The following is a 27,775-nucleotide window of genomic DNA, read 5'->3' on the forward strand; positions in this document are numbered from 1 at the left end:
AACATTTGCAACATTTTGCACTTTAATGTTTTCTCCAAAACAGACAACTAATTTCCTCCACATTTGTACACTATGTATATAAGAAATCAAACAATTTAATAGCATAAAGAAAAGATATATGTAGAAAAGTATTAAAAGTTTTTTGGATGTCTTAATCAGATGGACGTAGCTGCTTTTTGTATCTGTAAATGTTTTAAATCGCAATATTCATGAACTACGGGACATGACCCAACAGACACAGCTTTGAGAAGCCTCATATTGGCTAGAGTGAAACCTGGCTGTGGGAAACGGAGACAGCCAACAAACAATTGCACATCTTCATATAACCCTACATATTCCCCCAAGTATTCACTGGTAGGACATTGGGATAAACAAAACAAAAGCCAAGCCAACATGTGTGTCCAAACATTAAATTGCATCACCAAAGTCACACTGATGCAATTAGTATCAGAGTAAAATATTATTTTTTTTAATAATAATTATATTTCATTTTAGTTCGAAGTTCCAGCTGTTGTAGTTCATCTATGTAATAGATGAATCCTTAATATCTCACCCCACAAAAGCATCTGGAAGACCACCTTGAGATCAGAGCCATGGGATTCCCCTTTGCCTTAATGTTTATCATAGTATACAAAACACAGCCTACTCTAATTGTCCACACTTACCCCCTTCCCCTAAACAGACTATTTGACATTTGTTTTAATTGATAACAAGACAATGTATTAGTCTTAGATGCATTAGGTTTTGATGTTTAAAGTTACTTTGCAAAGCTGCTGGAATTTGAAAGTAGTATGGGTGGCTGACGGCAACAACAGGACAGCTGTCAGACACGTGTGTGCAGGACTGAAACATGTATGTTTGACTAGTTTATAGAGCGCAAGTCCGACACTGCTTGTCCTCGCATCCTTGAAGTGCACTTCCAGGGACACAATTTCACACCCATGGCAGAATGTAGTTACAGTTCCACTTTACCGGTCCTCAACACCAGGATGGTTCACACATCATGATGCTCGTTGGGGCAGAAGCCAGGTGTGCACGCGTGGGTGATTACACAAAGCAGAAGATCCCTTCTAGAAGACTACTGGAGTCAGAACATGCTTCCCGTCAGGTGTTTGTGGCTCACAGAAAGCCATGGAGGCTGCGCAAGTCCCACCCGACGAGAGGTTCTGCTTTTCCTGTAGTTAGCCAGAGATCAGCGTCACGGTTAGGCTGTGTGCCATCAGGTGTCAGACAAAGCCCAGGGTGCGTTCCAGTCAGCAGCACTGTGCCCTTAAGACTTCCGCCCACACACACACACACACAACACTGCACCAGGACTAGACATCCAGCTCTGAGACTCTGGAAAAACGTACTGCACACTGCAAAAGAAATAACTGCTGATAATGTCTGAAAGTAACGCTACAATGGTAAACACCCAGCTGATGTGCGACCACATCGTCTAGTCTAGCCTGCAGTTCTTTAGCACGGCTGTGAATGTCATCAGATCCCTTTAAACCTGTTCCAGAGAAGCATGGTTCTCCCTCTGCAGAACGTCAAGCCAAGCCAAGCAAATCACGCGTTGTTGATAAAGAATGCCATTTAAACAGAAAGGAAAGAGATTACATGAGTGAATGTCACTCAAATTGGGCTCTCAGAAATTAGTAGTGTCACGCTCTCAATATATCATAACGCTACATTTCTAAATCAATCCAGGGGTCAGGAACAGATGGGACAGGATGAGAGAGAGAGAGAGAGAGAGAGAGAGAGAGAGAGAGAGAGAGAGAGAGAGAGAGAGAGAGAGAGAGAAAGATAGAGAGAGACTCAAAGTTCCTTGCCACACCCCCAGTCCTCTCAGGCCAGCCCAGTCTGCACCTCAACACCAGCGTAGTATCCTAGCAACAGAGCACGAGCATCAGGTTGTCCCACCTTTGCAGTGTGCTCATCAAGCCTGCCTGTGCTTGGCAGAGATCGTTTGGCATAGACGCCCCTGCTGCTTTGAGAAGCACTGCTTTCGCTGAGGGCTGTTTTTGCACTGATGTGGGGTTGTTTGGAGTGGAAGGTCGAACGACAAGTGCACCAGTCTGTGTTGGGACAAAGTCTCAGTCCCAGTCTCCACTGCCATGAGTGGGAGATGCAGCAGAGACAGAAACTCATTCTACACAGGAAATACAGCATATCGTCATATTGTCCTTTTGTTTGATGTTCTTTTTTCTTGGAGTATCTGTAAAGAATAAATATTGTATCCCCCCATCACTTTTAAAATGATGCAAACACGTGCCACTCTAGCTCTTGTAAAGTCCATGCATATATGCATTATTTACACATCGAAAAATACTGATTTGCTCTTTATGTTTTGATATTTTTTTTTAGTTTGTTTTGTTTTCTTACCTAAAACATACAATTAGCCAATCAACATTCACAAACCCAGACATGGCTGCATGGCCCCACCCACAGCAAGCATGGAGGAGGACTCTTAAAGCTGTGAAAACGCTCCAAACCAAAACCCATGTCCCACTTACGGGGACCGCTAGATATATATAAAAAATAAAAACAAGAGGAAGAGTCCAAGATGGAACAGCGACAGAAGCGAGAGAGACAGACAAACCAGAGACATCAGTGTGTCTGTGGGTCTGTGGGCACACACACACACACAGGGAGGGACAAGGCCTCCAGCCAGTCCGCTAGGCAGCTAATATACTGTTGTACATGTGATGATGGTTTTTAGAATTTTCCTCCTTTTTTTAATCGTCTAACTCTTTATTTAAATATAATTTACTTTTGAGTTTAAAAAATAAACAAACAAACAAACAAATAATAATGAAAATAATTAAGAAAACAAAACAAAACAAAAAAAACATCTCCAGGGATGTAGCGAGTGGGACTTGTGCTGGCTGGATGAAGGGATGTGTGTGCACACATGTTCTGTGTGTATGTGTGTGTGTTTGGTGAAAGGGAGCTCAGTGCTGCCCCCTCTTGCTGCTCTGCTGTTCCTGCGTCAGCACTCCTGTACATGAAGGAGCTAATTTTAAGAGTCTGTGCATGTCTTGATGTTGGTGTGTGTATTTCAGTGTGTCGAGTGTGTGTGTCGAGTGTGTGTGTGTGTGTTGGGGGATTAATCCAGGCTCAATCCTCTATGTACTCCCACAGGTCCTTCTCATAGCCTTCGTGCACGTGCTGCAGCAGGACTCTCCGTCTGCTCTCACAATATCTGCAGAGACCACACACACACACACACACACGATTGATGTGTTTGAGAGAGAGAGAGAGAGAGAGAGAGAGAGAGAGAGAGAGAGAGAGAGAGAGAGAGAGAGAGAGACATTATCGAGGTCACCAATATAGCTGACAGTCAATTGAATGTCACTTAAGGGTTTTTGGCCACAGGTCTATTGCCAGAGACAAAAATGGGCTATTACATGACAGAAAGAGAGAGAAAGAGAGATCGAGAGAGAGAGATGTAGAGCAAACTAAAGGAGAATCAGAAAGAGTGAGAGGCAGGTTTAGCCAATGAATCATGCAATCAAATCACATCCGAAGTTCATCAGGGCCATTCTGACCAGTCAGTAACCTGACTCTCGCCAGATGAATTTCGTTCCGCCTAGCTCCACTCATCCATCTGGGATCGATCCATTGAAGTGTTGCTTCAAAAGGCTGGGCCTTATCAAAAAAATCCTTGCATATGATTGGATAAGCCACTTGTCCGTCATCTATTGACGTGCTATTTCGACAACCACTCACATCGAAGCCAACCCGTGACGCTGAGAACAGTCTCACAGTCGCTTCTACGCTACATCACATCTATGAAACTCACGCCCTGCGTCCTGATTGGCTCTACCATACAATATGGTGCCGAAATCACTCTCAACGGAACCGATCCCAGATGGATGTGAGTGGAGCTAGGCAGAGCTAGGCGGAACGAAATTCATCTGGTGAGTCAGGTTAACCATTCAGAGCTCCAAGGCACAAACAAACACAGTAACGGCACATGTACCTGTACTTGTCCTGTACTTTCTGCTTGATGTCCTGCAGGGAATCCTGGGAAATGTCTCGCTCCAGGTATCCAGACAGTACTTCTGTGGCATTCTCCAGGTCTGCCTGGTTATTCTGACACACACACGCACACACATCATTTTACATTGAAACATGACGGACATAGTAATGTTTAACAGATGCTTATGTCAACTGAACCCATTATCACTTTGGAGTATATAGATTTTATGGTGAAACTTTCACACTTGACCTACTTATAAAATGGACAATTGGTTTCCTTATCTGCCCCACTAACACAAGGTTGAGGTGACTGCCATAATCTCCCTGTTTAGTTAGCTGTCTACACAACAACAGAACCATAATCTGTGTCTTGGAGGCCATGTGGTTGATTGTGTGGGGTCAGTGTTGTAGCAGGACCTTAAGGCAGGGATCACATTGACCAGTGGCAGATTTGCTATTGCTTGCTATGGTTCGGCAGCAGCACAGTTGTAGTGGTGTAACCGAGGTCGTAATTCGTCCGCCGCTCACGGGTCTCGAACCCCCCCACCTCAACACACACCGGCATGGGAGTTGAACACTCTAACCACTGAGCTAAAAGTCCAGGCTTCCAACTCAGCGGTTAGAAGTGTTCTTAAGGTTAGGGCTGTGAGGATTTATACGGGCAACTAGCATGCTAGCTCAGTTCGCCTCCGTTACACACACGCAACTAGCATGCTAGCTCAGTTCGCCTCCGTTACACACACGCAACTAGCACGCTAGCTCAGTTCGCCTCCGTTACACACACGCAACTAGCACGGTAGCTCAGTTCGCCTCTGTTACACACACGCAACTAGCACGCTAGCTCAGTTCGCCTCCGTTACACAGACGCAACTAGCACGCTAGCTCAGTTCGCCTCCGTTACAGCGGCAGCGCTAAAGCAATGAGCGTTGAACTTGGTTCAAGTGTCACGCGAGTGTGCAGCGTTTGTTTAACTTAGGAACGAGATCGAACTTCTTTTGAATTGTTAAGGCCTGAGCGTTGCGTTGCGCTTTGCTGCTGCCACTTATTATCTCCAATGTGATCGCCGCCTAAGGGGCGTTGTGTGTGCGCTACCTCGAAGATGATGGACTGGTTGTTCTTCTTGAGGTAGAAGGCGAAGACGTAGGTGAACATGAGCGTGGAGCGGCACTGGCACAGCACGTCTACGGCCTTCTTGAGGAACTGCACCTCGATCCAGGACATGTTGTGCTGCTGCATCTCCTCCATCTTCTGCTTGACCTGTGCGTACAGCTTGTGCTCGAAGCGCAGGCTCTGCATGTGGTTCATGTAGCGGTTGCAGTAGAACAGATACCGCTGCAACGCCGCCCGAGAACGCTGTGGAGAGAGAGGGAACCCAAGAGGGGGGCGGGGGGGTGGGTTGGGGGTGTTCCAGACTGTTCTAATGTGGTACAAGACTGCAGCCAAAGCTGCCCATCGTGTGGTTGACATGGACAGTCTCTACAGTCCTACAAACGTACACTTATTTCCATCTGACCCTGTGAGCCTCTATTGTTAAATGTATATGGATAATGAATAGCACCAGCCTTAGTTTAGTGTGGTCGCTGGTTTAGCCAAAGGTTGTGTCTCTGTGTTGGGGGGGCAGCGCAAAACTCAAAACTTACTACCTCCTGAGCATCTCGCGCGGCCTTGGCATCGTCCTCGTTGTAGCGGTTGCAGTTGTACCTGAGGAAGAGGAGAAGGGACACGATGATGGGTTGCTGGGGTCATTGCGGAACAAGCACCGGGCGTTTCTAATTCTCAGGCAAGACAACACGTGCTGAACCCAAGTATCTGTGCTTTGGGATGTTGCAGTTAGTCAGCACTTGAGCAAACAAATAGAGTCGTTCTGGAAAAGCCACTGCAGAATCGGATTATGCTAACCCATAAATGTCAACTATGAGACTGCCCAACCAAATCATTCTGATCCGTTAAATGTCAAGCACAAAACACACGCCCACAAGATACACTCCCTCTCTCACACACACACACACACACACACACACACACAGGCTTAGTGGTCTTACCAGGCAGAGCCATGGGGTTCCCAGGGCCCGAGGCAGACCCAGCAAAACTCAGCTTTGCAGTTCTGGTTCCGGCAAACCATGTGGTTGCAGCCGCCGTCCTTCTCTATGGTGACGTGACACTTGGGACATTCCTGAGGCAACACAGCACACACACACACACACGAGACTGCATTACCCACAAGGCCTAGTCGCTCCATGCATGAAAGGAGGCGAAAGGAGATGAAACAAACACACACACACACACACACACACAAGACACACTACTGACCTTGGTATTTGCAGCAATCCAGTTTGATGTTTCGCTGTCGTCGTCACACTTTTTGATCCATTTCCTCAGCCACTAGAAGAGAGGGGTTGCCATGACAACTACTATTAACACCGAGGTGGTGATGCGCCCTTTTATTTTTGCTTCGGGTGCGTTCGTAAATTCACTCTGGCACTCTAAATATGAAACAGCGCCTTGCAAAAGGCAAAAAGACGAGTGTTCTATCACCCTATGAATTAACAACTGGTTTCACAAGGAACCATTATGTAACATATTTTGACTAATAACTAATTCATTGTCTATAATTCGTAAATAAGTCTATGTGTCTCACAGACTGAACACTATGGAAGAGCGTGTTTGTGTCACTCTGTCCCTTTTGCTGGTTTCCAGCATCCACTCAGAGTGCGACACTCGGAATAAATGAATGACCATTCCAGCAACAATTGGAATTTACGAACGGTTTTTAAAGTGCCAGTGTGTCAGTTTACAAGCGCAACCTTTGACTTCGCCCACTCAGACAGTGCTGAAGAACACACTTCATGCAGAATGGACAGACACAATCACCGTGTCCTGCTTTAAGACATACTTCTGACTTTGGCCCACTCAGTTCTCACACACAGCAGGGTTTGGCAGAAGGTTCTAGATCAGGCCGAGAGGAAACTAGCTGTCCGTTCAACTGTGCTTAAATTGCAATGACAAGTATAACAAAAAGAGAAATCCCCCCAAAAAACGATACTTGGAAGTTTGTCAGCTTTAACCAATCAAAGCCAGCATTTTGGAAAAAGTACCTGCCAGAAAAACCAGGTGAATTCTATTTTCAGAAGCATGGGTATTTGTCAGTAGAGCTGAACAGAACTGTTGCGTGAACGTTACCCTCATTCTCTACAGGCCAATAGCTAGGATTCCGCTCTAGCCAAACACATGGCAGCACATAAACACCACACTTAATCATTGACAGATAGACAGACAACCAAGCCAGTGAACAGCCCAGGGGGAGGAGGTGAACAAGAGACCAGGTTCAGTGTCACAGCGATGGACGGTTTGAACGAGCCCAGGGGGCCTGTCAGGACTTGTCTCTAACTTACCTTACATTTGACGGGGTCATGCCAGTTCTCTCCACAGTTGAAGCTAAGACAAAGGAGGGGGAAACAAGAACAGAGCATCAAACTGCGTCATTAAAAACACTCACAAACACCAACACACACAGGTAAGTAAATGCTCAGGGCAAGCAACGGCTATGGGATCATCCCACAAGTATGTCAAGAAGAGCTCGGTGTGGGTGTGTTTCTATATGTGTTTCCCAATAATCATCGATTGTCAAGCCCAGGTACCGCCTGGGAGCCGCGGAGACTTCGGACATGCCCCACAGGGTCAACACAGCCATATAACAGTGTGTGTGTGTGTGTGTGTCTGTCTGTCTATGTTCTCATGTATGTAGCCTCGACAGCCACATGAAATCACACAAATTGCCCATGGCGCTGAACCCCCCACCCAATCATATCCACTCCCCCACCCGCAGTGCACACAGGTGAGGTGGGGGCAGTAATCTGGGCGTCCGACTGGAGGCCTTCGCACAGGTAAGCGCATTAGCTGCTCCTCTGCGCTCCAGATGGTCGGATTAGGAAGTGACTCACAATCAGGAGGGAGAAAGAGGGAAAGAAGGAAGAGGAAGGGGGGAGAGAGAGAGAGAGAGAGAAAGAGAGAGAGAGAGAGAGAGAGAGAGAGAGAGGGAGAGAGAAAGAGAAAGAGAAAGAAAGAGAGAAAGAGAAACTTCTCCACATTCTCCTTCTCCTTCTGGAGAGATTGAAAGAGTTTAAAATGGCCACTGTCTTGGGAGTGGTTACCGAGCAACAGTGCCTGCCCTGGCAGCTATGCCAACAGAGCCAATCCCCACGCCACTCCTCCACACCCTCCAGTGGCATCTCAAGCCCAGGTGCCTCAGGGAAGTGGCAGACGCAGTGTCATCAGAAACGCCCACGCTATAGGCTGAGGGGTGTGGGTGTGTGTGTGTGTGTGTGTGTGTGTGTGTGTGCGCGCGTGTGTGTGTGGACACTTACCAGAACTGCCGGCCACACTTGCACCTGACAGGCTTGGCGTCGGGATACTGGACTTTGACCACGTGGTGGCAGTCTGGCGCAGGGCACCATTTTAACAGTCGATTGCACTGTGTGTGAGTGAGGGGCAGAGGGCAAGACATCAGCAACGCTGGCAAACCTCTGTTTCAGACAGAAAACCCTCTACTCTGCTAATCAAACTAGCCCAACAATACAACTACATCAGTACCAATGATGTCTACAATGATGCATCTCTCCTCTACACAGTTCACTACATGATTCAGACTTAATGAAAACCACCCAAACAAAACGGTCTGGGACTTTTACTTTGCATTTTCCATCTATGGAAACTGAACATTAAAACAGTATGATGGCGTCAGAGAAGATATTGCTTTGGTAGGCTGATCCTCATGTACATGATTGAATAAGTTTGCAATAAAAAGCTCAAGGATATGAGTTTGTAATCTCATTAAAAATCTTAATATATAAGACTTCACAATCTTCTTTTCATTTTGTAAATATGACACTCACTTCTATTGGCTACATAAAGGGAAATATTGCAATCTTACCTCTACAAAGCTATTAGTAATTAAATGCTGGTACTTCAATTTCACTTTTGAGTCTGTGATCAACCTCCTGCAGGGGAACAAGTACACAGAAAGAAGTCACTACTGAGGTGGTAAGAGTGACACACACACACACACACACACACACACACACACACACACACACACACACACACACACACACACACACACACACACACACACACACACACACACACACACACACACACACACACACACACGGTGAAAGGAAGGGTACTGCAGACAAGGCTTAAGCATAAAAAAGATGCGTGTATTATTGTAACAATTCCATGTTTATAAACAAAATGATGCAATAACACCCGATTCCAATATGGCACATACAACCTGCCTCTGCCAACAACCCCATACCAAGGGAGAGCTAACAACAGAGCTTTACCAACATGGCACACGACGGGCACAGATCTGGCAGCTCACATCTGCATGCGTCTGGTGGTTCCCGTCCCTGTGCGCTCAGCAAACGCCGACATGGCACAACATTGTGCATGAGCACCCGACAGTGGTTGCTATGGTTACTATACGGTGTCTTAAGAGCAATGGTTCTGGTTTTAACTTTTAACAGTCCTCTGTGTGCTGCCCTACACAAGAAGCTGTGGCTGTTAGCTCTTCCTGTCTGAGGTTGGAGAGCTGAACCACCACCACATTACGTGTCGGGGGGGGGGGGGGGAAGAGGTTCTGAGCACTGGTTATTAATTCCTTCACAACTGTATGTGTGGGAGGATAAGAATGTCAGAATCATCATGACCAAGTTGAGACAGCATTCATTTGCAAGGAGCAGTGAGATTGTGAGCGTCACAGTGTTGACTTATTTGTGGCGGCTCACCACAATATCAACACTGACCACCACACAATGATTTCCCATGTTGTACTATTTAAATGGGATGGAATTAGTTTATAGTAGAGCTATGTGCACCTTTGCGCAGCCTCTCCTTGTATCTCAACAACCTACATGCACATTTAAAGAAAACATTAACAATCCTGCAGTTGTTGGCATAAATGTCGACTGGCTAAATTGTGCTTAAATCTGCATCATAACCACACTGCGCTAATTTGTTAAAACGGTTGCATTCAAGTTAATTCTGCAAACCTAACACTGCGTCATCACACATGCCAATGGATGCTGATCTAATGAGTCACATAAAACCCTGTCAAACACTTAAACCCTCAAAAAAACGTGTGCACTGAGACTGGACTGGACTTGGGCAATCTGTGATTAAGAAAAGCCCACAATGCAGTAGGCTTCAACCCATGATGTCTGCAGACAACCAAAGCTGGAGGTCAATTTCAGCTTGTTGTGCTTTCCCGGGTAGTAGCTCATTTCCAGGTTAATCTGCAATCTGGGTCTCTATGATGCGCCACTAACGCAACTCTGGCAGACTGGCATGTCACATCCTCAGCTGCCCAGTGTAGACAGGATGTAGGTTAAGACAATTACTTTGAAGTCTTTAAGGCACCACGGAGCTACGAGGAGGAGAGCAAAGATCAGGATCAGATGCTACTAGCACTCGTGGCTTTTAGCCGCCTTGCTAGCACGCCCACATTCCATGGGCAATGCTACAGCCTCAGGTCTAGTGTGGGACAGTGGTTCTTAACACTGGCCAAAACTCTGTCCATCCGTTGGCAAACTGCAGCACAGAGGTAACATCTCACCAAATGTTTTTATTTGTAAGCTGCCTTTGTGGACCTTTTCTAGACTTTATTAGCCTGGAAAGTCCAGACCCTGATAATCTAGAAAGATTAAGGGTCTGGCCGCGAATAATGAAACTGGCCCAACTCGAGGGGCGGCACCAAGCATGCATTTGAAAATCTCACTGCAAGCAATTGGATAACACAATACGACCAATGTAGCGCAGCTCTGTCGTCATCTGTTTAGCTCGCTTCTGGCCCGTCTATATCAGATACACCGATGTGATTGGTTACACAAGATGCAAGGGGCGTGCATCATTACTCATTGCCAGAGTCTCTTGCAGAGACAATTCAAATTGTGCTCTCGCGAGAAGTCTGGATTTCCAGAGAAAGACTTTATTGGCAGAAGAGCAGAAGAGTCGACAGGAGATGAGTTCAAATCTACCTGCATAGTCTTCAACCCCCCACACTGGCACACTCGCCAAAGTCTTCACCCCCCCCCCCCCCCTAAAAGCAGCTCCTCACAGGCTTGGCCATGGCAGTCCTTACTTTGTGAATTACTCTTAGTCAAGGTAGACGTCCCAAAGTCCCAAGCTAGTTAGGTAGTAGCTAGCCTAACCCTGAGGTGATTCACAAGTCCAAGTGACTTCTTCGGTGATTATTGGTCCATATCGACTTTCTCTCCTTCCCTCCCCTCCCTTTCTCCATCACTACAGGCCTGGATCACAACAAGCGGTACCTGGGGAGACCGGTCGATAGCACAGCTAAGATGCCTAAGGCACCGGTCACACCTTTAGATGGCTTTTCCTTTTCTGGCAGACACCATCTGGTGAGTAAAGAAACATCTACCTGCTGCCATAGATACCCACCCTGGAGACACAGAGACACACACACACACACACACACACACACACACACACACACACACACACACACACACACACACACACACACACACACACACACACACACACACACACACACACACACACACACACACACACACACACACACACACACACACACACACGTTGTCTTACATTACTGTCAGTTGTGTGCCACTACAACCTGGCACAGTGGGGATCTAAAAAGACACCCGAGGAAGCATGGTGGTTCAGGTTACACACACACACACATACATACACAGACACACAGATGAGGAAACACTGTAGGTCCACTTACATGACGGTGTTGTCATCCACGAGGATATCGCAGCTATGTGCTGGACAGGAAATAGTCTAAGAGGGGAAGAAAGAGAAAGAGAGAAGGGGGAGGGGAGAGAGAGCGAGAGCGAGAGAGAGAGAGAAAAAGCTGTTAGAGACATGTACAGTCATGTCCATTTGAAAAGAGGAGTATAAGCAGTGACTTAATTGTGGAAACATAAACCCTGAAATGGCATAGAGTGCCAGTTGTTAATGTGGAGCCGATATAGGTCTTGGTCTGCTCTACACATGAGACCCAGTTTGTGGGTAGCCCAGCTGGATAAAACCCAGTCGTCCGGCACACTACATTAGTCATCCACTTCCTCTGTCCGCACACAAACACGCTAGTCTGCTGACTTAACAGTAGAATGTTTTCTTCATCACACTCACTCACACAAACACACACACACACACACACACACACACACACACACACAGTTTTCACTGACTGACTCGTACACTGACTGTGGCTGCCACAGTACAAAGCTGTGCTCGTATCCCACTGTAATATGACTGGACTGAGACCGGACACTACCCCACCCTGGGGCTGCTCACACTGCTCTACCCAAGTGTTCATACGGCTGAACTAAGAGCTGAGAGACTTCCCATAGCTGCTCTCAGCACAGTGCTCATATGAGACTACTCAACGCTGCTCTCAGCACAGTGTTCATATGAGACTACTCAACGCTTCTCACTGCTCTCAGCACAGTGCTCATATGAGACTACTCAATGATGCTCTCAGCACAGTGTTCATATGAGACTACTCAACGCTGCTCACTGCTCTCAGCACAGTGCTCATGAGACTACTCAACGCTGCTCTCAGCACAGTGTTCATATGAGACTACTCAACGCTGCTCTCAGCACAGTGTTCATATGAGACTACTCAACGATGCTCTCAGCACAGTGTTCATATGAGACTACTCAACGCTGCTCGCTGCTCTCAGCACAGTGCTCATATGAGACTACTCAACGCTGCTCTCAGCACAGTGTTCATATGAGACTACTCAACACTGCTCACTGCTCTCAGCACAGTGTTCATATGAGACTACTCAACACTTCTCACTGCTCTCAGCACAGTGCTCATATGAGACTACTCTACGCTGCTCTTGCTTCGTCGTTGCTGTAAAATGACTGATCTGGGATCTGATTGCTGCAACCAAACATCCATTTACTACAGCGTTTGTGCAGCTGAATGGAAACCTATGACTCACAAATACTGTTTTTACCTATAAACTATATCTATAAACGGCTGAACTGAGGCCTGTTTCGAACTAAAGCTGCATTTGCACGGCTACAGTTTTTATGGAGCTGAATGGAGACCCACAGAGGCTCAGAGTCAATAAATATGTTTCAGTGGGGAAGGTGCAAGCATCAGTAGACATGAACAACACAGCACTGTGTTTAGGTATCTCTGGGTGGTGAGTGGGAGGTGAGGGAAAAGGGGAACGTGGACGTGGCCTCACATAAGCAGGTGAAATACTGGCATGCAAACATGCTTAGTCAAATTAGCGGTGTGAATTAGTTGTGCCGGAGAGCTGCTTCAGGATAACTGATGAATGAAAACAGATGGACTTGTTGACCTGAGGTCAGGGATTAAAGTGAAAAAAAATCGTTTGACTGAACTTTTTTCAGGCCATAAGTCATACGTTGTTCATATCTACCTATAGAGATAGCACCCCTTTTGCGGTCGCGACCTATTGGTTTTTAATGTACAAAAAGATGCAAACAGCAAAGTAAAGGGAGTATTCGCCTTATTCACACAGCGGCCATTGTTTAAACCAAAACGAGGCTACAGGGTACACTTACTATATAATTAATGCCACCTACAGGTGAATGCATAGAACATAACAATCCTATGGTTTGTGTACCCTGTAGCCTCGTTTTAGCCGCCAATGGCCGCCATGTGAATAAGGCGAATTGAGAGTGTTCTTGATTGAGATTGAGTTTTCCTGATGAACAAAAATATATTTTAGTACCTGATCATTGCTGATTAGCCATTGCTGTTCTTTTCTACTGCAGCAATATTGTAGAAAGGCTTTAACACACTCTTATTTAATTACTTCAGGCCAAAAGTGTTTAAAGGGGAGATTTTTTTCTTGTTAATATGCAATTCAACACCAAGTAAAATCTATAAAATCAAGTTTGCAAGACTTCCCATTTCCTCATCAAAGTAACAAATCAGAACATTCTAGATATTGTTCATATTTCCATTTGTTGCCTCATCCGCATTTAATGATAACATGGTAATTTTGAGTTTTACAGACAACTCAGTTTTCCAATGAGCAGCAATACTGTGTGTGCTCATGCAGGAGGTCTGCGCATTTGTAACGACAATCTGGAGACGGCGCTTTTGTCTTCAGCAACAGATTGTATAAGTTGACAAGAGGTTGCGATATGGTTAAGGACAGGTCGTGTTGCGCTATGAAAGAACATGCGTAGCCTACTTTCTAAACGTAAAAACGGTCAGCCATAGATAAACGTAGCCTACCTCTGTCGTGGTGGCTAGTTGCACCAGGTAGGGAAGATGTCCTGAAGTGCACGAACGTTAACCTTATGGCGGTCTTCTGATTGGTGGCGTGCTAAAACGTTTTCCTATTGCATCCATAAACAATTTTCTTGCAGCGAACCGCGCAAAAGCAAACTCCTGGCACTTTAATTTCTTTACACCATGGCTTGTTAGTTCTCCCCCGTTTCCAACAGCTCCCCATCTGCATTTATTTTTTAACTTTTGACACCTGCCTTCCTTTAGCAACAACGCATCCATGACAGCTAGTGGCCTTGCCAAATAGACGCACACAAATCATGACGCTAATATGCGAGGTTCTGGTAGGCCCACTGGTTATGGTTTTGTGCTATAAATTAATAATATTTTATAGCAAAGTTTTAAGTTGACTATTTTAATTGTATGGTTATTTTTTGTCAACATACACTCACAACCTATTGTCGTTAAAAGTGAGGCCTAAGCAAAATAGGCTACAAGAAGGCTGTCTGTGCGTCACAAACACGACTGACCCCCTTACTCGACACGCTCAGTCAAAACCTTCCGTCGCAAATTGTGAAAAACATTGTTGTATGTCATAACAGACGGGATAATAAATTGCATAGGCTACGGTTTATATTGCGTCGCTTTACACATAATGTTAGTTGAATTGATTAAAAACTGTAACAATAATAGTAGCCTACATCGGGTGGCATAGCAGGCTATCTGTTCAAGTCATAGGTGACACCCAAAATGAATGACCTCCCCTGACAAGAGTTCGCGATAGTAAGTGTCTACATTGATGCACGGAAAGAACACAGCCTCCGAATTCGCACATAGAGCTCACAATATCATATCCAAAAAAGTTAAACGGATTGGCCAACCTCATCAGCTGTCTCGATTGTGTCACTATAATCCAACTTTTAGACCGTTATAGTCCTCCATACGTGTTCTTTCTTTTAAGCAAACGCCCGAGACAAGTGTGTAGCTACAACATACAAAGCGAAACTCATGGCTGACGTAGGCCGTATAGGACGTATCTTCTTGAGCGGTCACGGATTGAGACACAGAAAGTTCTCAAGAACACTATTAGGTCTTTAAACATTTACCTAATATTTGTAGTTGCCTTAAAAAAGGAAAAGCAAAGGTGACAGTCCCCCCCCCCCCTCCTATTTTTTTTCTAATCGGATCTGCATCGATCTCAAATATGACATTTCTAAAATCAAATTGACGGAAATCCGTCCTATGACGGAGAACTTTAATCCTTGCCTGAGGTACAAAGTGACATCACACAGTGTTAAGTTGCATTCAAAAAGAAAATGAATATCCAGTACCTGTCCCATTCCCTCCTCTATGATTTTGGTGGTTAAGTAGTCGCCCCAACACTGCATACAGAATTTGTGACCGCACTCCAGGCCTGTGAAGTACTGTGTGTGAGTGTGAGTGTGAGTGTGAGTGTGAGAGAGAGAGAGAGAGAGAGAGAGAGGGGGGGGGGACAAAGAGACAGTCATTATCGATGTCACCAATCTAGCTGACAGTCATTTGTACATCACTTCAAGGTTTTGGCCACAAGGTCAAATGCCAGACTGACAAAATACTTTCAAAAAGGAAAATGGGCTATTACAAGACAATGTTGATTCAGAGGAGATTCTGTTGTTGCTCTCTAATTAAGCAAGACTTTCACCATCAAGTTTTAATTAATGCACAAGATCAAGGTCTTAATAAAATCATTACAAGCATTCACAATAAATGAAAAAATCAGAGAAAGCGAGAGAGGGAGAGAACGAGAGGGAGAGAGCGAGGTTCTAAGTTTGCCAAGTCTGTATTTAGTACAGAAAATAAAGGGTGCTTTGTTCAGTCTCTCCCCCGCCAATCAATACAGCCCATGGCTTGCCTCTCTGCTCAATACAGCCCATGGCTTGCCTCTCTGCCTTATCCTGTATGCCCACTGATGGCAAACCTGACAAACCATAGATGTGCCCCAGTCACCACTGTTTTCCTCCGCTTGCTTTTTAACAGACACATTAAAACATTACAAAGGCCTCTGCGTGCCACAGTGTCTGTTCCTAATGTATGCAAAAGCTGTATCCATATGAAGGTCAGGGACACACACACACACACACACACACACACACACACACACACACACACACACATAGGCAGACACAGACAGACAGGCACACACTTGCAGAGTGGCACCAGAATAACATGCTACAGATTTCATTCACACATTGTCTGTGATATTTCAAGCCCAAAACCAAAACCAAGATTATAGACCAAAATCTTTTCAAACTGTTTTCAGAAACACTCAATATTCTGAATGTATTGGCCAACACCCGATATGCTATTATCAGGGTCATCTCTGCTTTAGTAGCAGCAGCAGCAGCAGTTGCATCTAGTGTATTTGGTCCTGACAAGCCTCTACATCAGAGATCTACACTGCTATCCACCTGCAAACCAACACAGTACACACAATGTAATTTTACTTCACTTATGACACCAACACCTATACCAGATAGATGCAAGATTCTCAAGTATAGACGTCAAAGTTGTTCATTAACTATTAGTGTTTCAAAGAAAAAACACTAAAGTAGCTAAATGTAGGCCTACTTCCTTGTTTTGTCTGGAAAGGCAGGAATCAACCGTCATTCAAATATCTAACCGAATCCCAGCATGATAACCTAAGTGCATACAGTTTTATTAATTTAAAACAGGAAGTTATATCAGCTGCAACAGACATGGTTGGATATTGCCCTGCTGAATGGGGCGCCTGCTTTAGTGTGTGACCTGGTTTTAGAAAACATGCGTGGTACTCAGGTGCTGAAGGGCATGGTGTGTATAGTGTGTGTGTGTGTGTGTGTGTGTGTGTGTGTGTGTGTTTTGACTCCGTAAAGTAGGTTGTATGATGAAACACCCAGGTAAAATGGGTTGATTCTCAGGGAGTGACCAAGATTGTCAGCTGCAGCTGCCGACGATGAAGGGCCTTTAAGTGAGGGGGGAGGGGGACTCAGCATTTTGGAGACGGCCATTCAACAGTTGAATACTACTAAAAACGGCTTGACGCCGAAATGCGTCTGTAGTCAATAAATCCTTTTAAAAGCAACATACAAGAGAGTACGGTTTCCTCCACTTCTATATTGACATTTTTAACTCTCACCAAAAAAAACACTTCAAAAAAGTACTTGAGTGAGTGCGCCTATTTTGCTGAAACGGACATACAACAGTGACATTCATGATACTGATGATGTGGCCAAATAACACTAACGCAGTTATATTCACTTTAAAACACCAACATATAGAACCCATATGGAAAACATATTGAAGTACCTGCACTCAGAGAAACAGAAACTCTGTTTGCATCTAGTTCTTGGACTTGAACAATGGTTTGGAGGGAGTCATTATGTGCATTACAAAAGGACATTCAGCTAATCTAGGGAAGAGTTCTGATCAGTGAGGGGGTGAAAACAGAAGGTCGTCAGGGCAACGTTTATAGAAACACGCATGTAGAAATGCAACAGATGCAAATCTATGCGAATAAATTGTTTTCATCAATTTAATCATGTTAGATCTTGTGTGAGTTGAATGCGCATGTTAAGTGTCAGGATTTCTCATTCTAATAAGTAATATGCACATTAAAAGGTTGGATGGAAACCCCACTTGCTCCTCTGTATGGGTAGATTGAGGAAGATCGGAGACGTCTTCCTCCAAACTACATTCACCGTGTGGAGACACAGTTAGTCTCAGGTAACACGGCAAAAATAATGAAGAGAATGGCTAACATATTTGAATACACAACAACCAGATGCGATACCAGATGTAAGCGAAGTCAACAGCACACACATTCCAAAGGTGCTGTATTTAAGTTGAAGGTTAGTTGGAGTGGAAAGGCCTGTATGGTAACAGCCTTACATACAAAAGACTTGCCTATACTCTCCTTCCATGCATTCTTTACATAAGACGTGTACACTCAAACACCCCCTGACTGAAAAAGCAAAAAAAAAAAAATTGCACTTATATTTCTATGTATTAACTGTAGCAGAAGGTCCCGCAAGTACGCATGTCACAAATGGTCCACAACAACTAGGCCTAAATTAGATTTTAGGGAGTTTACTGTGAGTCATGGCTCACACTACCCCATAGCTATTCTAGAGTCACTGTAGCCTACAACCTCCTTGGGCTTCTTACTCTAAACAGACACCTGATCTCACGAGCTGACAGCAGTGTTTACCAATTATTCACTTTTATGTCCCATGCTCTCTTCCAACTGCCCAAGACACATCTTCTGTCACATTTAGCATTTTCTCGAAACACAAATATCAACCTTTCCCACAATAAAATAAAATTTAAAAAAAGCCAAATCGTGGATTGTATCTTTAAGTATGTCAGGCATTGATTGAACCTGTTTGCTATTCCATACAGCCTTCTTTTTTCTTGGCTCAACTGCTGCTTACGAGCAGGAAACTTGCAAGTCATGCTTACAGACCCTGGTGCTGGGGTGGGGATAACATGCCCCAGTTAACAAGCCCAAGGGCTCCCCTCTCTCTGAGACTTGATCTGGTTAATCTCCAGACCGTGCTTATGAGAAAACAAATGTATATATCAACATATGCACGCTCACCTTATACGCAGGCACGACCACAAAAACTACAGTGATATGCAGCGCAAACGCTCGTAGCGCAAAGCCCTTCACTCACTGACTTTCATCACTGTCCGATCACTAGCCTTCAGTCATTAACACTTACTATAGTCTACAGCCCACTTCCTCCCCATAGGCACCGTTAGGGCGTACTCTCACTGGGCACAGTTCCTCTATATAGGCACCTTTAGGGCGTACTCTCACTGGGCACAGTTCCTCCCCATAGGCACCGTTAGGGCGTACTCTCACTGGGCACAGTTCCTCTATATAGGCACCTTTAGGGCGTACTCTCACTGGGCACAGTTCCTCTATATAGGCACCTTTAGGGCGTACTCTCACTGGGCACAGTTCCTTCCCATAGGCACTTTTAGGGCGTACTCTCACTGGGCACAGTTCCTCCCCATTGGCACTTTTAGGGCGTACTCTCACTGGGCACAGTACCTCTATATAGGCACCGTTAGGGCATACTCTCACTGGGCACAGTTCCTCTATATAGGCACCGTTAGGGCGTACTCTCACTTGGCACAGTTCCTCCCCATAGGCACCTTTAGGGCGTACCTTTAGGGCGTACTCTCACTGGGCACAGTCAGTTCCTCTATATAGGCAGCTTTAGGGCGTACTCTCACTGGGCACAGTTCCTCCCCATAGGCAGATTTAGGGCGTACTCTCACTGGGCACAGTTCCTCTATATAGGCACTTTTAGGGCGTACTCTCACTGGGCACAGTTCCTCTATATAGGCATCTTTAGGGCGTACTCACCCTGGGCACAGTTCCTCTATATAGGCACCTTTAGGGCGTACTCACACTGGGCACAGTTCCTCTATATAGGCACCTTTAGGGCGTACTCTCACTGGGCACAGTTCCTCTATATAGGCACCTTTAGGGCGTACTCTCACTGGGCACAGTTCCTCTATATAGGCACCTTTAGGGCGTACCCACACTGGACACAGTTCACTTGTACCGTGCCAGAGTACGGTTCTCTCCCGTTCCGCATTCACGCTTTATATTATTGAACTGTACCCAGGCACGGTTGAGCTGCTGTGCTCTAGAATCTTTGCATAGGTGCGATCATAACCGTAGAGTCCTGTTGTGATCACTGGTCAAACGAACCAGACATTGGGGGGTCAAACGTACTCGGGTATGGTACTGATGGAATAGTGTGAGTACGCTCAAAGAAGAAATAATATTTTAGTACTGAGTTGGTTGGTTTGTAACCAGCACAAAAACCTTTCTGTTCAGGACGTCCTCACCTCCCCATTAATTTCCCAGTAGTCAAGTCTGATACAAATGGGTATAAGTATATACACTCTTTTGATCCCGTGAGGGAAATTTGGTCTCTGCATTTATCCCAATCCGTGAATTAGTGAAACACACTCAGCACAGTGAACACACAGTGAGGTGAAGCACACACTAATCCCGACACAGTGAGCTGCCTGCAACAACAGCAGCGCTCAGGGAGCAGTAAGGGGTTAGGTCACTTCAGCCGTGCTTCTGGTCGGGGTTCGAACCGGCAACCCTCTGGTTACAAGTCCGAAGCGCTAACCAGTAGGCCACGGCTGCCTCATGAGCAATAACTTACAGCAAGTCTGACACATACAGCCTCAATTTCAGAGAATCAAAGTTGATTGTTGTTGTATATGATACAGTTGATTCATGCTCACCAGAAGAAAACATCCAATTATAACAACAGAGCATCAAACTGCAACAAAACTTAAACAGTCATCTCAACAAGGATGCCAGTGTAAAGACACATGTATAAGTCTCAAGGAAAACCTCGCAGCTCGGCTGAGCTAGGCCCCCCGACTGCTTTGTATACAAATGTAGTAATCCTAAGAGATTAGGAGAGAAAGCAGCTCATTAGAAATCCCCTCTGATGGTCCAGGCTGAGGGGGAGCTAGCAGCTTAACCCCACACCCACCCTCAGACATGTAAACACAATGTCTATGATTAAACCATGGAGGTATTATATAGATGTGGAGAGAATGAGGAAGTAGGCCTACCGCCTCAATTCATTTCAATGGCGGATGCTAGGCTAGTTCATTCAGCCAAAAAATATCCTTAATTGACTGCCGCCATCTTCAAAAAAGGCAGCAGTCATGTGACGCGCTCACTTCCGGACACATTTTCAAACAACCCAATTAGGTGCCTCTTGACAGACGCCATTTTTATAGATGGTGACAGCCAACCATCACTCAACACTCTGCACACTGAGCACACAGCTGCTTTTGATTGCAAGTGCACACACAAATTCTAAACACACACACACACACACACACACACACACCTACTCTCAAATGCATCCATGCACATGCACACTCAACCTCTCTTACTCACACACACACACACGCACACACACGCGCACACACGTGCACACACACACACGATGCTGAAATACAGCGTCTCTACCTTGCTTTTTGTGACCCACCATTCCCCAGCACAGAGGCTGGCAGGCTGTAAACAAACAGAGTGTGAGTGCACAGACACAATCTCTGGCATCAGGCTAAACACAGCGAATGGGTAGCGGAACCTGGCCGACCGGCTGCATCCAAACAGGACCCATCTGACTGCAGGGATTATGCTAGCAACTAGCGAGAGTATAGGGCGCCAGAGGACAAGCTGAGGGTCAGCCTGATCTGTGATTTTTCGTCAGGGAACGGCAGCACCACATGGCACGAGAGAGTGAAAGAGAGAGGTGGGGGGAGGGGTGTAGAATGATAAGAGGAAAGAAGAAATTTCCTCTTTCATTTCCTCTGCTCCAGAAGACTGGAAGTAAGAGAGTAAGAGAGTAAGAGAGAGAGAGAGAGTGAGTGAGCGAGCGAGCGAGCAAGTGAGACTGAGAGGACAAACCAAAAGAAAAAGAGGACAACACAGTGAAAGGAGTTCAGGGAGGGCAGCACTGAGAGTCAGTGTGTAATCGTGGACTGACCGAGTTGGGGTAGTTGAGATAGCAGATCTGGCATGGCATGTCCTGTGCGGAAGAGCGCGTGTTGACCAGACGTGCCCGGGACTTCTTACTGGGGTTGATCACATGGCACTCGGAGAACAGCTTGTCCAGGTTCCCATCAAAGTACCTGCAGACAGGACAAAGAAGAGGAAACCACTCCACTCAGGGGTCTTGGAGGTGCCAGATGCTGTGGGTTTCTGATGTAATTCTTGTTCAACGCACGCACACGCACGCACGGACACACACACGCACACTCGAGAAACACTTGCCTTTCCATCAGCTTCTCTTTGTCCCAGTTGAAGTGACTAAGAAGTATCCTAGTTATTGTTGCTGGATTCTGTGGGAAACAAAAAAAAACAAGCAAAACTTTGTTAACTATTTAAATTCTCTCATCCACACCCCAAAAAGCCATAATGATCAAAACATTTCAGGTTTTCTTGATGGGTGTAGGACACTTAGTACACTTCTTTGACTTAAAGCAGACGTGTAGGGCACTTTGTGCATTTCTTTAACTAAAAGCAGACACCAACAGGCAAAGAAGCAGTGGAATGTTTCCTTTTGTATGTGGAGAGGCCATCTTGGGCTTTAAGCAGGGATAAGAGTACTACAAGACCCATCATGCAGTGCTAACATAGTTCTCTTGGCTTACTAATAACTGTACAACACACCAGTCATCGGACACTCTACCACTGCAATCCAGGGAATGGAATTATGAGAAAGGTGGCTGAAGAAACACACACACGCATGTACACACACGCAAACACATCTTTATCCCCCCCCCAGACGAAACACAAAGCAGGAAGGCAGCCTTGAGCCTTCTTTTGCGAGGCCTTTGGAACGGCAGTGGCAGAGACAGTTCTGTTCTTGTCTTGAGCACACAGTACGGGAAGCTGTGGAGGGACACAGGCTTTTTTTGTGGCTCGCTGGCCACACAAAGCCCGATGAAATGAGGTCACTCTTCTCCGTACTTGTGGACAAAAGCCGCTCGGAGAAGACTCTTGAGGACACGTGAGCACTGAAGAAGAAACGTGTCATTATATACCTTAGCCTGGCCTGGCATGATATGACCTCTTACTATCAGGACAATGTTAAAGGAGTTGTATTGTCCAGCTCTTGGTGGTTAGGGCACCGTTCACTCCACTGCTTGTCAGATCCAGCTTCACGGACTGCGAGTGGAGTGTGGTGAACACTAGTGGTGTAACAGGACTAAACACGCCTGGGAAAAGGCGATTAGTCTTCCTTTTGCCTGTTAATGAATGTGTAAGCCAAAGTCAAAAACAAAGTCTGAGGACAAATTGACAAGTGATATGACGATCATGAAAGCAAAGAGTGCAAGTAAAGTAAAGGGAGTGGGATTTAGAAGACGCCTTCAACCAAAACAATATGGACTTGCAAAGTCCGGGAATCAAAGTGGCGCCAAACATTTCACAGGCCAATACGCTACTGTGGTTCCACAACGATTCTCCCAAAAAGAAAGAGCATCCCACAAAATACACACTTTTTCACTGACTAGATAAGAAGTAGGCTAACAATCAACTGACGTTGACATGCAGCCACAAAGAATAGCAATCCATAAGCATATGGGATGAAAATATTTGTTGTGTTGGTTTGAGGTTTTCTTCCTCCTGTACACAAATCACTAGACTGCTTGGTAAGCTAGCAATCCAAAGTCAGCCTCACGCAGTCAGCAACATTAATATATATTTTTGAGCAAACAACTAGCCTAATGATCTGCCGAATGACTCCTCAATACAGTTGCACTAATCATAAAGGAGTAGTCATTCTCATATCTTTCCGCTGTGGCAATGGGACTTGGCTTTTACAAGTGTAGGTATGTTCATTGTCTTCTTGAATTATCATTATTTTTTAAATGGCAGTTTAAACTAGTCCATGTGCAATGCTGTGACCTTCCCAAACAACACGCTCCAGTGAGGTCTCCAGAGACTGTCAGTTACTGGAAGTACTTTGGTTGCCTCTCTAAGCCTACGGATAAGACTGCTGAACAGAGACAGAGACCTATACGTATTAAGACAGTACCCTTGTCAAGCCAGATGCGGTTCCCGAGTGCCAGAGTGCCTAAAATCAAAGCTTTTCTATCAAAGCATGTTTTGTTTCCACTGGCTTGGTTGCAAATGGAGGTGGGAGCTGTGTGAGAAAGGGTGTTAGTGTGGTGGTGACTGGGTTTGGCCTGTTCTGAGGAGCTGCGCACACCACAAGGGATAGGAAGCCAGCACACATGCTGACTGCCGGGATATCTCCAGACAGCTCTGCAACAGCTGCTTCCACCTGGGTCGACAGGCAGGGCATGAGGCCGCAACTGGACACCCACACATCACTGACTGGATGGCAGAGGAGGCTGTGATCTCTTGTGATTACACAGGCACACACATGTTCCTATTGTTTAAAACAAGATTTAATTGTGTAAATTGTTCCCAAAATTGTCATGTATTCATTAGTTATAGTATGTTTTATCGTAATGAAAGAAAGCAAAAAAAGAAAAATGCAAAGTAGATGTACCGCATAGCGGCACAAAATACGACCGGTGTTCAGTCCAGCACATTCTCTCCATAGAAATAGATCACGCCTGTGAATTTGTCTCTATCCTCTACTTTTGCAACTCCTGCTATGTGTATGTAAGTGTGTGTGTGTGTGTGTGTGTGGGGGGGGGGGGGGGGGTGTTTGGGGTATGTTTTGTGTGTGCTAGTTTATGAATTAATTGGGGGAGGAGGTTGTGTGTGTGGGGGGGTATGTGTGAGGGGATATGGTATGTGTGTGTTTGTGTGGGAGGTATAGTGTAATGGTGAGTGAGTACTGTGTGAGTGTCACCATCACCCATCGGCAACCCTTCTACAAGCTGATGGGTGTCACTAGATGTACATGTACATTCATTTATTTCATGGCCCCCTATGGACAGAATTTCACGAAACTTGGCATGCCCCCAGAGGCTTTTAGCGTGACCATACACATAAAATGTGGGGCTGTTCAGAACATCTCAGCCGAAGATATAGAAAGAATTCTGTGACTTTGCTGTAACTCTGTTACCATATCGGTAACAGAGTTACACATATTAAGATACTTGCATGAACATTTTCAAAAGAAATATACTAAATCAAGTGTCCTTTTGGAACTTATTTTCCTTTTTGGGATTATAGCTATTGAGGGAGGGGGAGAAAAACAGCATTTTATGGTAACAGAGTTACAGAACAGCATATTTTAAAAGTTTAAAACCCCTTTAGATATGTTTTCTTCATTTTTATGTAAAAACCATATCAAGAGAAATGTGTGCAACATAAAAAGAATAAGAAAAAAGTTGGCAATATCTTTCACAATTACTTTCAGATAAATGAGCTTTTCAAGAGCACAAATCTATGGGCTACTGCCTGACACTCCACGTCATTATCTTCAGAATGATGTAACCTTTGATCTAGGGCACATAGAAACAAACTTTAACATGTTTTGCAAACTTTAAGTGATTGGTAATCATTCCAGATGTGTATTGTAGAGATGTTTAACGTTTTATTTGTTACCCTAGATGTTAACATGTGCCTGATCTTCCACACTTGCCATGTTTGGTGCTGATAAAGCAAGCCTAGTGCAGCACCCTTTGGTGTTGATCTTGGTTTGTTGCCATTTGGTTTCTATGGCAGTGATAAAGCTAATGTTTGAGACTCCTCCTTCCTGGTATTGTTGCAGTTATGAGTCATGTACAAATTCATAGACCAGGATTATATGTCCGACCTACATTGGAAACATAATGGAGATGATCCCAGGGCATCACTGGTTAGGGTTTGTGTGCAGAATATCTGTGTTGCCTGCTAAGAGACCCTGCCTGCAGGATTATGCAAGCTAGGCAATTATTTGGTTGAGCAGAACCTGGATTTTTTTAGTAAGGGTGGTGGTGATGTGGGGGGGGCATTTAAACTATTGAGGGGGTGGGGGCTTATATAATGGGAGAGAACAGGAAAGGCTAACACCGCAGAGGAGCTGCAAAATAACTGAAGGCCACCGACATCAATCTCTGGCCAATGTCTGACAGTTGACACAATACCTAGCCTATTCTTCACAGCACGTAGCCCTCTTTTCCTTGCTAAGCTTACTTAACCAGCACAGTCGAGGTGATTCAAAGTACAGACTTGCCTGCCAAGCTACCGGGCTTAATGAGTCAGTTCCTTATGAGAGAGGATGGCTAGTACAGTGACCCAGACAGAACGGGGTGTGGAATAGTAACGTTACCACGGTTTCGAATTTACTCAGCTCCTAGGTCTGTGGTGAACAACCCAAAATATATCGCATGCATAATGCCTTATTTGGTATTATCTGTATTATCCGAGTAGCCACGGCTTAAATGTCCGTGCCAGTGTGTCTAAATACATCAGTATACAACAGCGGTATGATAAGTTCACTGGAGCACACATTTTAACAAGGTTGACACCATCCGTATCAGGTCACTGGGTCATTAAGCTGCTAAAATTGATCACTACCAAATATTCTAGATAGGAAGGCAGGCTAGCTATCTAGCTTGAGTATTAACTGGCTAACTGGTGTTCACACTGCCGACAGTAATATTGCTTTATGTTGAAGGAGTATCAAATTATATTTCTGATATAACCGTCGTCTGTAAACCAAAGAATTTCCATTATTTGCCAGCTAAGAACTAGCGCAAACAGCCATGATGAGATTTTAGTTCCGCCATGTTGTTGAGAAGACAGGGCAGTCAGCTAGTAGGTTATCTATCACTTAGCTGATCATCACGTCGTAAACAATACTATTATGCTATATCTGGTGATAAAAACACCAGTAAAGGCATAGAGGAAAAAAGGTTAATCGTGGCAACAATTATTTGACTTCTGCATACGTATAAAGGAGGCATCTCGCTGTCATGTATTCATTATTGTCCACCACTACTATAAACGGCTTGTCAATTTGATTTGAAATTTTAACTTGCACATGTTAGCAAGATATTCTACAGGGTTTCCAAACAAACGATTGAGATAACAAGTTATCGTAACATTCAAGTGCTGTTACGTTAGGTTATGTGTGCGTCCCGCTGTTGCTCTATTTTGGTAGGCTAACTTGTAAGCTTGCTAGCACTTTGAAGTTTGGCAGGTAGCTATCCATGGCCTAATTATGCGCACAGCTGATGCATCACGACAACATTGCGAGCAAACGGCATCAATCTTGCCAGCTGGTTCGATGACATGTTTCAAATGTGTACCTATAAGACTATTTGAAGCAAGGTAACTTGCGCTTTATTGATCAGCTAGCTAAGTTTTTTTCCATGCTAGCTTTAAGTGAACATAGATAGCGCTGACCCCATTTTACAAATTCCTCACTTAGCCACCAGAGGCAAAATCAGGTTGCAATTCATATCAAATACATGGCTTGATAACTTTTTGCATTAGTTGTCATAAAAGCCACTTCTGTATCCCTTACCCACTTACCTGTATGACCTCGTTGACCTCCCTGATACACTCCACCATATGTTGGAGAATCTGTTCGGCAGTGAGTACTTCGAATCGGTAGTCCTCCTCATCTTGACCAGGCCCGAGGCCGCTTCCCCCAGTTTCTCCACATTCATCTCGCTCACCACCGGCCACCACTGGATCGACCAGCTCCACATCCCCCAGTTCCAGGTTGTCGTCTTCAGGCTCCTCTTCAACGCTATCCTCGCTACATTCCTCGTCGTCGTCATATTCATAGTTATAACCCTCGTCCGAGTCCATTACTAGGTTAACTTCGGATTATGACAAACCGAGTTATTGTTGTTCGTTGTGGTAGGTTAAAGCCCGATACAATGAGATAACAAAAGAAAACAAAACAGTAAAAGTGTTTCTGTAGCCAGTACTTCAGATTTTCAGATGCAGAGAAAATAACAACACAAGCGTCGCTGCTGCTGAGCCAACAAAGAGACGCAGCGTCATGAACTGACGGCGCGGCTACGTCATATGAGTGAAGA

At 45.1% G+C, this 27,775-nt stretch overlaps 1 protein-coding gene across 2 annotated transcripts; it reads right to left on the minus strand.

Annotated features, from left to right (window-relative positions):
• Positions 1-27,750, minus strand: arih1 (ariadne ubiquitin-conjugating enzyme E2 binding protein homolog 1 (Drosophila)). 2 transcript variants are annotated; one of them, XM_076266650.1, is made up of 14 exons: positions 27,261-27,750; positions 22,089-22,156; positions 21,802-21,946; positions 15,574-15,666; positions 11,741-11,796; positions 8,897-8,963; positions 8,331-8,437; positions 7,359-7,401; positions 6,277-6,348; positions 6,009-6,139; positions 5,610-5,667; positions 5,059-5,319; positions 3,968-4,080; positions 1-3,187 (listed from the first exon to the last, which is right to left on the minus strand). In XM_076266650.1, exons 1-14 carry the CDS (start codon positions 27,540-27,542, stop codon positions 3,103-3,105), a joined length of 1,581 nt encoding a protein of 526 aa, XP_076122765.1. In that variant the 5' UTR covers positions 27,543-27,750; the 3' UTR covers positions 1-3,102. The 2 variants fall into 2 exon arrangements, with proteins under 2 accessions (XP_076122765.1, XP_076122757.1); XM_076266642.1 differs by having other exon boundaries at positions 5,607-5,667.
• Between the last annotated feature and the right edge of the window lie 25 nt (positions 27,751-27,775).

The sequence above is a fragment of the Alosa pseudoharengus genome, unplaced genomic scaffold, assembly GCF_046254945.1.
Source record: "Alosa pseudoharengus isolate Yale_2024_CS ecotype anadromous, Long Island Sound unplaced genomic scaffold, YU_APseudo_1.1 YU_APseudo_1.1_scf_10, whole genome shotgun sequence".
Lineage (NCBI taxonomy): Eukaryota > Metazoa > Chordata > Actinopteri > Clupeiformes > Clupeidae > Alosa > Alosa pseudoharengus.